At 47.7% G+C, this 15,082-nt stretch overlaps 1 protein-coding gene across 10 annotated transcripts in view; it reads left to right on the top strand.

Moving 5' to 3' along the window:
• The window catches only part of JADE2 (jade family PHD finger 2), a 218,784-nt gene that overhangs the window by 63,084 nt on the left and 140,618 nt on the right, over positions 1-15,082 (top strand). For 4 of the 10 annotated variants that reach the window (XM_090064989.1, XM_090064988.1, XM_090064982.1 and 1 more), the window contains exon 1: positions 11,207-11,356. The exons of 2 other annotated variants lie outside the window; for them this stretch is intronic. In XM_090064989.1, the coding sequence (XP_089921115.1) occupies positions 11,276-11,356 (81 nt within the window). In that variant the 5' untranslated portion in view covers positions 11,207-11,275. Of the gene's footprint in view, positions 1-11,205; positions 11,357-11,889; positions 12,569-12,823; positions 13,154-15,082 lie in introns of those variants that run through there. 4 more of the 10 variants (XM_090064987.1, XM_090064986.1, XM_090064983.1 and 1 more) reach the window with 4 other exon arrangements.

Raw genomic sequence — 15,082 nt, 5'->3', positions numbered from 1 at the left:
TGTGGCTTTGAAGCCCTGCAGGCTGAGAAGGAAATTAAGTCAGACTTCCCTCTTCCTGTTGTACAGTGCTCTACGCACTGAGCTGTTCTGAAGGAGAGGCACTACCATTAGGCATGGTTTTTGATTCAAAGCAGTCATGGGTGCCAAACTCAGTTGGCAGCCATTCAAGGTTAGTCGTGCTTGGTTCATGCCCACTAAGTCCCCTCAGGGGACTTAGGCACTGTGTTGTCTCATTTTGAATCCCAAATGGCACTAGGTGGTATAGGCACCTAACTGCTTGGCTCAGCCCAGATGAGGGCAGTCTGAAGCATGCATAGCCATTGAATTAGGTGCCTAAGCCAGTACATGCCAGAAGACGGGGCCCTGAGGGTTGGTAGAAGCATAGAAGAATCTGTTGTAGATTGCTCACTTGGAAGTAAGCTCCTGAAATGCAATTTAGGCACCAGGCACCCAAGTCCTTTTGTGTTTGTTTCCATTAGAGATTATAGGGCGGGATTCGACAGACAGAGATGGCAAGACAATTGAAGTTTCAAGCTGCTATACTGCTTTGTGTTCTCCCCAGCTAGCTCCCTGCCGAGCAGCTCCTCTGTATTTCATAGGTGGTGGTTTTCACACAGGTTTTAAAATAGCCAGGGACAGTCCAGGCTCTACACACAGCAAAGCAACCGGCCTCTCGGGGCAAGGTGGGCCCAGATCCCAAGCAAGCTGTGCATCTCATGGGCTGTGCTGGTCTCCAGCAGGACCAGAGGGAAATTCCTAGCCAAACTGCCTCCTCTCTCCAAAGACATGCCAAAGAGCTTTGTTTTATTATGCTCCCTGTTCCTGGTGCTTGAGCCGCCCCACCCGCCCAGCCCTGCAGTTCACAAGGCCAGCTCCGGCTGGTGCATTTGCATTTGCGTTCTGCCCCTTTTACCAGTTTGGCTTTCAGCAGCTTAGACTTGATTACTTTAAACCCCAGATATCTGATTATCAGGAGCCCAGCCAGCATCCTTGGGGATCCCCACCAGCATCACCCAGGGCTAATTTCCCTGACATTTATGCATAGAAACATCATGGAAACAACAAAGCAACACCATGAGGGAGGCAGTCTCCCTTCCCCACTGCTGCAGCCCCAGAAACAGGCAAAACTTTCCAACTTTGACTTCATGCCTATCTGGCTGCTGTAATGAAGAGGGGAGCTCTGTGCTAGCAGGAGCCTGCAGAACGCAGCATTCGCTAGCAGGCGAGTGCACCCTGGCAGAGAAGGATGCTTCTGGAAGCACAGACTGAAAAAAGCTTAGAGCCGTATTCCAGCCGCTCCAGCATTTGTGCAGTGCTGTCACAAACTGGCGTGTTTTGCTTTCAGTGGATGTGTAGCAAAGGCAAGGCAGTTCAGTGCAGCCCTTCCTAGCTGGGCTTGGCTCTGGCTTTTAGGGTCCCTATTGTGTCTTCCATCTTCCTCCTTCCCTCCCCCAGCAGGATGAAGAAGCCTCCAGCTGGCCTAGGAGGCTTATCAGCTCTGTCTGTCTGGGTGTTAGCAGTCTATTTGCATAAGTACCTGTCACTATCACATGCCATGTTTCCTTTGTGACTCACTGGATGTGTTTGCTTTTTCTTCACTGGGGTGGCTTCAGGCACTCAGCCCTCCCCAGGGATCTGATACCAAGGCAGAAGCCACCCCCCTGGGGCAGGGAATGATGATATTCACAGTGATTGGGGTACCCATTCCCTCTGAGGTCACTTTCTTCTCCTGTGTACACCCCAGGGGACCCTCTTGGAAATTAAGTGTTTAACTCATGGGATCTTATTTACTCCTGGTTGGAGAGAGAAAATTAAATCTCCCTGCCTTACCTCACCAGCCACCGCTGTCAGTGTCCGGAGATTGAGGACTGTGAGGCCTCATCTGCGAAGGGAATGCAAGCTTTTGGAGTATGGCTGAGAGGACCACCTAGTGTACACGACTGCATGATGCATGATTTATGATATGTGACATACTTTTTTCTCTCCCAAAATAACAGCAACCCCAGTCTGAAGTCACCAAGGGGTCCCAAAGTCCCTTCTGATTCTGGACCCCAGAACAGAGTGCTGATCATCAGACTATCATGATTTGTTGTATTATAAGCACCGCAGTTACAGTTCTCTTTTCACTGGTGATGACCATGGAGTCACCTTCCAAAGTAAGAGCTAAACTCTCTTGTCATTACATCTGAAAGGTTTTTTTTCCCTTCATAAGAAGAAAGTCATTAACATTAAACTTTACCTACCAGGCACAATTCATTTGAAAGTTATAACCATCATAAAACGTGTATGTACTTCATATTCCATGTGTTAAAATGCTTGACATGTAAGAATTGCCTCATTGATGGTTGTCCATCTTTTGTGGGACACACCAGAAGACTTCTGAAATGTATATAGCCATACTTTGGGTGTTCCTTTGATGAATGGGTGGGGTAGTATGAATATTATTACAGTGGCCTATCAACTTAAAGTAAGTTTTAGTTTAATCCTTGACACAACCTTTGTTATGGAACAATATTCTGCCCTTGCAGGGAGATGTTCTACTAAGCGGTTATATAAGTCACTGATGTAAATCTAGTAGTTGATACTATCAAAATCAGTTAATCAGACAGTGCAGAGAAGGATTTAGAGTAAATAGAGGAGTTGGTGATCGCAAGAAGGGAGATACAAGCAAGTAAGTGATGCCAGAGGAGTTGGCAAAGAACTAGGAGAAGAAGAACCAGGGCAGGACATTTTCATGAAAACCAAAGGTGTGCAAGACTTTGATAGAAAGAGCAAGATGTAGATGGAGCTATGACCCTGAGAAGTGAGTGTCTGTGAACAGTTTGCCCCTGGTAAGAGAAGTGTCAGTGAAGTGGACAAAGTGGAAGCTCGGTTGGAGGTATTGGAAGATGGAGTTCATGGAGAGGAGCTTAAGCTCTTGTCAATGCATCAGTGATCTTAAATATGAAGAAGAGAAGAGAAAGAGGTCAGTTCCCAACAGGGCTTGATTAATGCAGAGGCAAACTAGGCACATGCCTAGGACCCTAAGTGACTTCACATATTATAATTATTGAATGAAAAAATGTAATATAAACATACAGTATTAAGTAGGGGGTCATGAGTTTGTTTGCTTTGTTTGTTTGTTCCCAAGGAGGTTGAGGGGATTCAAAATAAGGATGGTGAGCCTAGTGCACTTGTACACTAAGGAGACAGCACCGAGAGAAAGAGAGAGATGGTGGAGAGTAGGAAATCAGTCTTAGAAGTTCTGGATTCATGTGCCTTAGGATGCTCAGTACCATGCCCAAAGTGATGCATCCTCCTCCTGTGTAGATTCAAGTTGCATATTAGAGGAGAAATGCTCTTAGAAATGGCTTTTCTTCCCATTACATGTGCACTCATGTTCTGTTAAACACTAATTTGTTACATAGAACTCCTTGTTTTTAAATTCTGTGAAGTGTATATTTTACTGTACAAACAGTACCTGTTGAGCTAAGGCTCAACTCATCTTAAGCTGTGGGTATTTTTGGCAGATATTGATCAGGAAATTACCTTAAAACAGAGAAATGGGACCTGTTCTTTTTTGTTCATTACCATGAATTCAAGGAAGATAAAACAAGTATGAATTTCATTCACACCTTTAAAAAACACATCTGAAAATGTTAGTTTGATTTACCATAAGGTCAGATTTTGTACAACTGACTTGAAAATTATAACTTCTTTAGAACAATCCAGAGCAAATTAAGTAAAGTCAGTGGAATTATTTCAAATTCGTACTGTGACTAAGATTTGGTTTTAACCCTTAGTCTTTATTTAGCTCTGTCCTGAAGTGTTGTTCATTGTTAAACACCTTCTAAATTTCACACCAGGGATGACTGCATCTCAGTGATGAGGGACAGCGCACTTTTTCCTTCTTGATTATGTGCTGTGGATTCTGCTGCATTTGACTGGCAGACTTTCATTGATATCAGTGGGAAATACATATGTAAAATATGAAACTGTACTGTAGGAAAACAATCAAGTGTAAATCAGATCATCATGCTCACATAATATGCAACTCATTCAGTAACATGTTTTATGACCCTATAGAGTAAATTACAGTATAGACCCATTTTTAATAAGCAAACAATAAATTCTGTTCCTGTTGACTTCAATAGGAGACCAGAAATGTATATCCACTGTCTCTCTACGTATAACAAATAAATGTTAAAAACATAGAGCTGATTCTCTAGTCTTTATGGCTACTTTTATTTGCATAAGCATAAATAATGATGCCCAGTAGGGAATTGGTCCATTCCTCATTGAAATCAATGGGCGTTGCAGGGAATTCCATACTTTTGAAAGTCAGGTTATGCATTTATGTGACTAAGTATGGATTTTAGGTCCAGCATTCAGCCATACATTTTAAGAAGCTGGCCAAGGCGCATACTGCATCCAGTATATGCTAGTCTTAAGACTGCAATTTGTTTTGAAATATATACAGCATAGATCTGTAAATCCTGCTGACCCTCCAAAAAGTTCTTTGTTTCCCTCTGTATATCTCCTTTCCTCAAACCTGTTTTGAACTGACCAGCTCCTTCCTGCCTTCAACCCTTGCTACCTTGCTGCCCTGGATTCCAACAGCCAGCAGCAGTTCCAATCTGATGGCACCCTACACTAAGCATCCTGCTTGGCAGTGGCCTGGAAATGATGGGCAAGCATGGACTCCCACTAGGTTATAACCAGATTCTTGAGCCAGCCCATCTCATTTCATTCGTGTCCAAAATGTGTTATAATGAAAATAAAGTCACTGGAATGACTTCTGGATGAGATAATGGTTTTCCACTTTGAAAATAAACTCTCCGCTTCCACATTTATTTTCTATAAACGCCTTGGCATTTATGTTGCAACAGGAGACTATTGAAGTGACATTATCTGATAAATATCATGTTATACAGCCGCAATTTACAATGCATATATTTTTAACGGTGCTTCTAAGTTAAATTAAATGCTTCTAAAATATGGTAGTTATGGAAAACAAACGTTTGTTCTAGCATATTTGTTTTTTCAGGGTACACTATTTTTTTAAAACAGATACCATCTTTATCCTGTCAGGCAGTAAATTATGTGTTTGCACTTTCGTAAACTTTCCCCTGGGGAACTTAGTCAATGAAATGGAAATGTCTTTTTTTTACACCCTCAAACTCAGAGAAATATAATGAAATTGGCCAACTTAGTTATTTACTGAGTATCTAGAGGGAATCCATATAAAATGTGAAATTTATGCAGTTTTAATGCATGTATTGTTTAGCATATGTATCTCTCACTCAAATGACAGTGGATTGTAACTCAGCTCTTTAATCTTTAACAGAAGTGGGAGAGTAACTGTGCATTCTGTACAAATATTGGGCATTGTTGGACCAAGCAGTTAGAAACAACTTCTGCCACTGGCACTCTGCTGCTAACCTCCCACAGGAAGTGGTATCACTTATGGGAGAGATAAACTTGCCAGCCTCCTCTAAAGCTGCAACCGCCCGGGAACTGAAGGGAACTGCTTTTGCAAAAAAAGTGGCACTATTGGAGTGAATGAAGAGACAGACATTCCCAGAGGAGCTGAGGCTCACACTATCTGATGTTGCCATGAAGGAAGTAATTACCTTCCCCTTAGCCCTATGTTCTCAGGATCAGATACATTTTTGTCTTGGTTAATTTTTTTTACTGTTCCAGAACTTTTTAGGAGGATTTTTATAATCCGAATCCTCATTGTGTTATTCTAATTATTAGCAGGCTCACTTATAACTGTTACTGTGCTTCCATGAAGTCCTTGGCTGCTGCTCCCACAGTCCCCCTTGGCCCTCCAGTTTTCCTTTAGTAGTCAAACTTGATGCTGCACTCAGGTCAGTTGTAGGAGCAATATTTCCTCATCCAGTATTTAAATTTTAAACCTTTAAACTGCCTACAAAATGGGAAAATGGGGAAGCTGGAATCTACTGTGATGCCATCCAAGCATGAGGAGATATAACGTGTCTCAAATCACAGCTACAGCATGTAAAACTCTGCAGATGACCAACAATGCTTATTTCCCTAAATCTACTAGTATTCTTACTCCTGAAGGTTTTGTGGAAGCCACCATTCCTACAATTCATGAACTGGAGGCCAGGCTTGCTGAGTTTTATTTTAAATTAGATTCACTTTCTAACAGAACTGAACAGAGAAGTAAACTAATTTTGAAATTTGGCAGAAGAAACTCAAAGCAGTTGAATGTGAACACTTTTATATGAAACTCCTTATGGGTCTGTTAATGAGAGAGAATTCCTTCAGACACAGGAAGACTGACATTTGTGAAAATGTTATTAAAGAAACGAATGGTAGGATACTGGGAATTCTTGTGCTGTCAATAGCAGGGGACATTTCTAAATGCGTATCTGGGGGGGATTCTTATTTTATAGTTTATGTTGCTCCAAATTTCCAATTTCTAAATATATTTAGAATTGCAAATAAAATCTCACTATCTCTTAATCTGCCAGATCAAGAATTAAGCAACAAAAATGGGAAAGATAAAGGAACAGTTAAGCCCACAGAATTCATCTGTCCCTTGATCTTTCTATGGCAGTTTATCCCATAGAAGACAGACACAATTACTGTAACTTAGAAGATGACTTGCTCTGTGTTCTTCGGAATCTGTATATTATCTTGAAAACTTATTAAAGTCTTAAGAAAATATAAATAAATACGTAGGCCCAGATTCCAAGCTGTAGCCAAAAAGGACAGCTTGGGAGAAAGCTGCTTTCACACATCTTTGTGCTTCCCAATCCTGAGCTGGCCGTGTGCCAATCTGATCCCCTGATGTAAATTTGAACAGCCTTCAGGTCTCTTTAACATCCTTTAGCAGCCAAAGGCTCCAGGAGGCAGATACAGGAGGCAGAGATCAGCAGAGTCACCCTTCTTGCACCATTAGCAAGTTGTACAACCAGCCCCCGAGTTCTCTGTTAGGTTTCTGCCAGCAGAGGGTCTCTCTCCCCCAGGATGATCCTAATGACGGGTCTAGGGTAGCTCTGCGCTAGGAAAGCGGCAGAAATTGGACATTATGCAGCCTAACAGACTACGTCTGGGTCTTATTTGGTCATTAAAATGACTGCCAGGCATTTGTAAAGTCTCAAAGAGTAGTAAAGAGCTCTTTTCTGAAGGTCTTGAAAGTGACACTACATTGTAATGTTCATAGTCTGTGGGGAAACGTTCAGGCTATTTTTGCTGTGTTCTGCTATTGAGTCTAGTGCTGATAGATGATGCAGGATTAAAATGTGATCCACGGTTAGACAAAGTTTTGTTTTGTTGTCTTTTCTATGAACTGTGACTGCCTGCCCCAAGATATTCAGCGGTCTTAAATTTGGCTTACACAGTTTATTACCTGGAACTGTTGTGAGATCTTTCAGGTGCCCTATCTTAGGTGCTTTCTTTCAGATGTTTTCTGAAATCACGAATTTATTTTTGATCTCTAAAGAGGCCAAACCATCGTTGAAATTACACCTGCTTATGCTCCACAGTATAGTAATGGTCATACATCACAAGGTAGGCAGGAATCTCACAGCACTTTTGGGGACTCATCTTAAGTGACTGAACTTTACATTGTGCAGCTCATATAAAGCCTCATAAAAGTTATGCTCTTCATTTAAAAACATCTGTGAATTCTAATCATGTGCTCATCATCTAAAGGTTATGGGATTTTTTTTGCAGGTATGCAGAAAAATAAGCAGTAATGCTGCGTGTGTGAACGAAGATGAAAGAAAAATGTTGCTGGTTTTGTCCCTGGAGATCACATTTCTTATTTGTTGCAAAAATGCTTCTTTTAGCATCGATCATCTCAGCCTTTATTGTGTAGACAATTCCGTACATTTAAAGGATTTGTTCTATCTTACTTCTTCTGAAATGTTTTCTTTTTATTCTTAGCTTTATTTCTCCCATAAGCAAATGCCAGCTGACAATGTTCTGTCACAGATCTTCAGAATTGTCAAAAAAGTGTCATGCTATGTAAACGGGATATTATATACATAAATATAGTTTACATAACATGACAGCAGGTCTAGCTAACCATCAGGAATTATGTGTGTTACCCGTGTGTGTGTGGGGGGGGGGAGGTGTATGTTAAAGGCCAGATTCTGTTCTACCTCTTAAGTTCATAAGTAGACTTTGGCACCTAAGTGAGATTCTGTTCAACTCTGCTTGAGCCCCTAAAAAATCTGTTAATACTAAAATAGGGTGGGTCCTCTGCCTCACTGCTTTTTGTGACTCAGTATTAAGGGTAAGATGATGATGTGGAAATGGTAGAACAGAATCATACTTACATGCCTAAGTCCACACGGACATCTAATAGGGGGAATAGAATCCACCCCTTTGTGTGCAGGTGGAGATGCAGATATCCATAAGCAACTATGTTAAAAGAGCATTATTAAGATTGCAAAGTCGAGTACTCAAAAGGTAGAAAATGTCAGATTAAGTTGCCTGTGCAACCTTAGTTCAGCCTCTTTGTGTCAGTGCAGCATGGTAGGTCTTTAATTACACAATCAGATACAGTACTTTCTTTTCCACAGGATACCTACTTTGTGCAGTGCACAAGATGGACAATGATCAATTAATGACGAGCTATTCAATCCTTTGTTTCACTCTCAGTGTTCAATGCGTTGCCTTGGTCTTGCTTACTGTATGCTATTCACACCCCGCTCCGAAACCAGGATGATACATTTCCTCGTGGTCTTTTAGATGGCACATGTCAGTGTGCTGAGTGCTTCAAAACAATAATTAGTCTCCACAAACCCCCTGTGACGTGTAGAGGTGGTATTATCCCCATTTTAGAGATAAGTAAGGTACAGGAAAATTAAGGTCAAAAGTAGTTACTGATGCTGGGTGTCTAATTTCAGACGCCAAGGAACTGATCTTAGACAACTTCAGATATGCAGCCTCAGCCCCCATTGATTTCAGCTGCAGTTGTGAATGACACATCTGCAAATCCCAGGCCCTAGGGCCTCAAGCTGGAGACCCAGGAAAAGAACGCAGCATTATTGGCCATCTCTGCTAAGTGTGTTTTAAGAGACTTCCTTAGCATCACACAAGAAGTCCATGGCAGAGGCTAGGACAGGATCCAGGGCAGCATTCAGCTGCCCTGACCTTGAGGTCCTCCGTCGTCTTCCTGAAGTCAGCTTGGCTGATTACAGCTTCTGCAAGAAGTGAGGTGGGGTCCTGTAAGCAGTAGCTGCCTTTTGATTCCTCCTTGGGGCAATTCCATCCTGTACACATCCTGAGGCAGGGCTTGTGCAGAAAAAACAGAAGGTGGTAAAGATTATCCCTACCCTGCGTTTCCCTAGTCAACACAGAGGACACACTCTTCTGCCTATTCCCTGTAACCTGACTCCTCTGTCCCTGTCTCTTCCCCACCCCTGGTTCCTTGGTGCAGGCCCAGCTGAAGTATCCACTTCTCATGTATCATCCTAAGGGCAGTCTGCTTGCATAGCCAGCCCTAATTTTCCACGTTAGATTCACTGTCCAAAGTATATTCTTCCCTGACTGCCAGTCTCTCCCCCTTCCCAGAACCAGTCCAAGTCTCCCCATCCTCTGTAGTCATTATGTTTGCCAAGAAAGTTGCAGTTTCTCTCTCTGTTCCTTGTCAGATCTGTCCCTTCTGCTTGTACCCCACCTCTCCTTTCGGTTTTCAGTCTTCTTGTCCTGCTCATCTCTCTTCTCTTTCCTCCTCTCAGCTCCTTGTCCAGTCTCAGTATTTCCTTGAGCCACTTACTTCCAAATCTTCCTTCATTTCCATTACTGGCTTCCAGCTTTCCTTCCGGTCCCCAGTCTCCTTGCATAAGTAATTCCAGTCTTTATCTTCCAATGCCCAGTGATAGTTTTTCTGCCCTGCCTCAACTCACAGTCTCACTAGACTTGTGCAAATCTATTCCTTTCCTTATACCTGGTCTGATGTTGGGCCATCCTGCATCTGAACCTGTCGATCCCTCTTCCAGGTTGTGTGGGTGCCAGCATTGGGAAACCCTGCAAGAGACAGGCGCTCTCATCTCCCTTCTGGTCCCACACTCCCGTCTCTGACCCGGAGCAGCCCTTAGGAGGAAAGTCCTTGTGAACCCCAATAGCCTTGGCGTTGGAGTATGCTCAGTTGCTGCCTAGGGATGGTGCCTGGCAGTCTGATCAGCACCAACAGCTGTGAGCAGCTCAATACTTGGGGAGGACAGAGACCAACACCTAAAAATCAAACAAGTCTCTACAGAGTATGTGCAAACTGTGATTTTTCAAAGGCTTATAACTTGGCCAAATTTGGGTTTTAATGGGGGCAGTAAAAAGGACATACCTGGCACAAAAGCCATCTCATAAAATGCCGAGTCCCTTTTTCAAAGCGTTTGAAAGGAGGAGCATCAAGAATTAGTTTACATCCTCACATTTAATTCTTAGAAATGGGTGAAATTTCTCCTCCCTCTCTGCAAAAAAATCAGCCACCAGCAAGCACCCAGCATGGAAAATGCGAGCCTAAGAGTTGCACAAAGTTATAAGCAACTGAAGCAGGAACTTAAAATGGGAAGTGTTGTGGCGCTGTTAATAGGTAGTGTTCCTAGCTCCACATCTATCCGTTTCTGGAGGGCATTAACCATCCCTGACTAGCGGTGTCTGGTCAAGTCAGCAGAAAACTGCATAACAGACTGTGCTGGAAAGAGGAAAACAAGCTTTGGCATTAAGAAATATAAAGCAACAGTCTGCAGTGATGCTCTAGACCCTGCGAATCGTCACAGAATTGTTACCATGGGGTTAGTGCAGATGAGGGGCCAAGTATAAGGCATAACCTGGCACAATCTGATTCATTACAGAGACTTCTGAGGGCGAGGCCAGCAATTCCACAATGCAGTTTAGGTAAGAAATAGCTTGGTTTTCCTGACACCTCTCTCTGCCGGGGGAGGCAGGGCATCTCTCAGTGCTCGGCCAGGGCAGGGAGGCATGTCAGTGCCGAGTCCGGCACAAGGCAGGGCAGATTTGCACCTTTCATCATCTCTGGCAAAGCCCTAGGGCGGGTTTGGAGACCCTCGAAGAGTCCTGTCCCCCTCCGCAGAAGTGGCAGGTCTCCCCGCAGGGGAGTGCAGGCTGCGACTCCTCTCTCTCCTTTTGCTTCCTCCACTCTCTTTTCTCTGCTTCCAGGGCGAGGTGCTTTACCTCGAAACAGCCTGCCGCTGAGTTGCCCTTGCGCTGCCACTGGACGTTTGTAGACTAACTACATAAGGCAGAGGAGCAAGAGAGAGCAAGCCTGAGCCGTCCCCAAAGAGCCGGGGTTATGAGCCAGCAGCGGCTGCCTCGGCCATCCCAACCCGGAGCGTCTCCAGCGCAGGGGGACACCGAGCGCGCCCACCCCGAGGTGCGTCGGGCACCGCCCCTTCCCCGCTCCTCTCCTCGCCTCTCGGCCCGGGAGACGGATGACTGCTCTCCCGCGGCGCAGGCAGCGGCGGGGGTGTGGCCTGCCGGAGGCTGGAGCGGCTCCGGCCAAGCCCCGGCGCGGAGCCCTTCCCGAGCCCGGCCCGTGCCTGCGCCCGCCAAGGTCACCCCGCAGCCGGCGGCTGCCCCGCGGCGGCGCCCGGGACCCGCCGCCTGCGGGGACCCGCCCGCCGGGCAGCCCCGAGAAGTTTGCACGTCGGAGCAGCCCGTGTCCCCCCCGCGCCCGCGCCCGCGCCCAGCTCCATCCCCGGGGGCCCGCCCCGCGCCGCCCCGCTGTGTGTGTCGGGGGTGTGTGTGTGTGTGTGTGTTTTTTGACGCAGGAGAAATGGCAAATTTTAAGTACGTCATTAATATGGCGCCAAAAGGGTTTTTTTTTTTTTTTTTTTTAACTCCCAGCTTTTCTTTCTTTCTTTCTTTCTTTCTTTTTTTTTTTTTTTTTTCCCAGAGGCTGCAGCAGCGGCCGCCGCCCGGGGCACGGGCTGCAAAGTGTGCGGGCTCCGCCGGCCGGGGGCGCGTGTGCGTGTGCGTTGCAATGAGCTTTGCAAAAGCGACCTGATCGGACTTGTGTGTGTGTGTGCGTGTGTGTGTGTGTGTGTGTGCGCGCACACGCGTGTGCGGGGCCGGGGCAGCGCCCGGCGGGACTGTGCGGAGCGCGTGTGGCCGCGCCGCGCCGCGCGGGGGGGCGGCCCAATGCACCGCCCCGGGGCCATGGGACCCGCGCCGGCTGCACCTGGAGCCGGGGCCGGCGCGCGGCGCTGAAGGCGGCGGGGAGCTGCGTTTTTGGAGGGGGGAAGATGCCCGGAGCGGCGCCCCTGCCCGCCCCCCGCCGCTGAGCGGAGGAAGCGCGGGTTCAAAAAGAAACAGAAAGAGGCGGGCAGGGCCCGCAGCGGCCATCTCCGCTGGAAGCAGCCTCGGGGGCTCCGCGGCCATGGAGTTACTTTGCAGCCGCCCCTAGGCGCGGCGGGGGGAGCATCCTCGCCTCCGGCCATGAGACCGGATTGAGCCGGGCCGGGGGGTTGCATGACGGCTCGGATTCCCGGAGCATCCCCCCGCTCCCCCGGGGCGCGCAGCCAGGAGAGGAGCCGAGGTGAGGGCGGCGCGGGCCGGGCCGGGCCGGGCCGGGCCGGGGGCGCAGGTGGGGCACCAACTTTTGCAGGGTCGGCGCCCGAATTGATGACTGCGGCAGGCGGGGGAGGGAGGGAGGCGAGGGGCCGCCGCACCACGCAGTTGCTTTTTCTTTTGGGGGATGCGGGAGTGGAAATGTACCGGGGCGGGCGGCAGGAGGCGTGGCGCCTGTTTACCTCGGCTCCCCGGCCGCGCATTCCCGCACACGGCTGCGAGCCGCCGGCCCAGCCCGGCCGCGGGGCTCCCACCCTCGCCCCCCGGCTGCCCCCTTCCCCACCGCTCCGCTCCCTGCCATGCTGCGGCTCCCCGCTCCTTCTCTCCCTCCCTCTAGGGGGAAGCAACATGCACCCGCGATCACATCTGCAAGGTTTCGCTCCCCGGGCTCCCGGCCTTGCTTTTGCCTGCAGCCGCCTTCCCTTCTCGCAGGGCTGGGGGATGGTTTCACCCGTGGGCAGTCGCCCTGCTTGCATTGACCCTGCTGGAGCAGCGGTAGCAGATGCGATAGCCCTTTCAGGACGTGGGCTTGCATTGCATTGGGAGCAGATTCCTTTTCCAGACGATGCTGAGCCCACCTGTCAGCGTCTCTCTTGACAAGGTGCTTTGGGAGTGGGAAGTTTGGAAACTTCTGCTGCAGGGGGAGAGGACTGAGTTGTGCCGCTGAGGTGGGGTTGAAAGTCCCAGGGAGCTTTCAGGCAGCCAGCGCAAGCCTTAGACCAGCTGGAGGACTCTCTGCCAGCCCTAAATCGGATGGTTTTCTCCACTTATCAGCTATTATTAAAAAATAATGCAATTGCAGTTTTAAATCTAGATATCGCTGCCCCCCCCCCCAGCTTCCACTGAGCTCTTTGTAAGAGAGGATCTGGCTCCAGGAGAAAAAAAAAAAGTAGTGTTTTGCTCAGCCTTTCCCTCTGGGGGTAAGGAGCCCGGGTCTTGACGAACTGCATTTGACCTTTAAGCATTTATTGGCCAAAAATAAACTTGAGAGGGAAGTAAAAATAGCTTGCAGAAAGGTTAGATGTATTTCTCTATCGGCGAGTTCAGGTGTGTTGCTGGAAATCAAGGCTGTAACCGCAGGATGGGAGGTGCAGGTGAATTAGAAGTTGGAGGCAGGGAGGGGAAATGAATTTAATTTACTAGTGACTGCCGGGCTCTGAAAGCCAGTTGTCCTGTGGCCCGCCCTCCACCCACGGTGCTTGGTAGTTCAGTTGGGGGTTCGCAGGTTTCCCGAAAGGCTCCCAGTGGCAGTGATGCCCACTGATGGCATTGGGAGTCAAGGGAGCTCAGCAACCTGCAGGATGGGGCCATTCATTCTGTGCACACCGTGCCACGTTCCCATCTTCCCTCGCCCCTCTCTGCTCTGTGACACCCTGGCAGCTTGGAGTAACCTCTCTGGTTGTCCCTGACGAGCCTGGACATGCTGAAGAGAGAACAGGATAATTAGCGGGTGAATATCAAAGGAGTCAGGAAAAGAAAGACAAGTCATAAATATGAGTAATAATGGGAAAAGTCCCCTTGTAGATATGGAAAAAAAAATTTGCAAAGCGCAGGGAGTGGGCAGGGGCTTGTTTTGTTTTGAATTTAAATGAGATGAAAATTTGCCCTGGGAACCAAGGCACCGAGCTGGGTTACTGCGGAGGAGAACGAGAGCGCTTGTCTTTCTGCAGAGGTACTTCAGATGCCTTTGACTCGAGCACGTTGGAGCTGACAGGAGCCCACACAAAAATGAGTGGACTAGCTGGGCTGTCTTGGTGCAAGGGGGCCTGGCTGACACTTCCCTCCAGGCTGATCCAGATGGTGCATTCAGCCCCAAAGAAGGGCAGCTTTAAAAACCAGTTGGTGCTTGGAGCCTATCCTGGAGAGCCAGCCAGCAGCTAGCTAGCTCCCTTGTCCCAGGCCAGCCCCCAGTCCTGTTTGGGCTGCACTGGCCAAGCCAGAGCCTGCACTTGAGATGCAGGGCTGGGGTGGGAGGGGCGGAGCGATGCTGTGCAGGAAGGACCCAGAGGGCAGTATTTTTCCTAATTAACATTGCAAAGTGTTTTAGCCACAGCAAGACTAGACCAGAAAGCAGCACATGTGGGACAAATCCTCTCTTAAAAATGTGTAATGAACCACAGCAGCATTTCAAAGAGCTGCAGGGATTCTCAAATGTGAGCTGATTCCCAGCTGGCTGGGCTTTTAGCTTTCCTCTCCCTCCCACCGAAGCAGGCCTCCCTACACCCAGATGCCCTAGATGCTGGCGCTCTCCCTCTGTGGCCCCCTGACCCGATCAGCACCCAGGTTAATGGGCCAGGTATGCCCTTTTCTCCTAGCCCTGCGCCCCTCTTCCTGTCCATAATGAGACAGATGCCTTTTGCCTTTCTGACTCCTGCTTGACGCTGTTCTCAACAGTTTTCCCAGGGGAAAATAAATCCTTCCTAGAGAGGAAGCTGTTGCTTCCCTGCTTCAATCCCTCTCTGAAAACTTCAGCCTCATAAGGAGCGGTCTCCCCAGTCAGCCTCCTCCTCAAGGACCTAAAACTCAGGAA

Source organism: Crocodylus siamensis, chromosome 10 (assembly GCF_052110815.1).
Source record: "Crocodylus siamensis isolate JL-2025a chromosome 10, ASM5211081v1, whole genome shotgun sequence".
Lineage (NCBI taxonomy): Eukaryota > Metazoa > Chordata > Crocodylia > Crocodylidae > Crocodylus > Crocodylus siamensis.
This window is presented reverse-complemented; position numbering and strand designations above follow the sequence as displayed.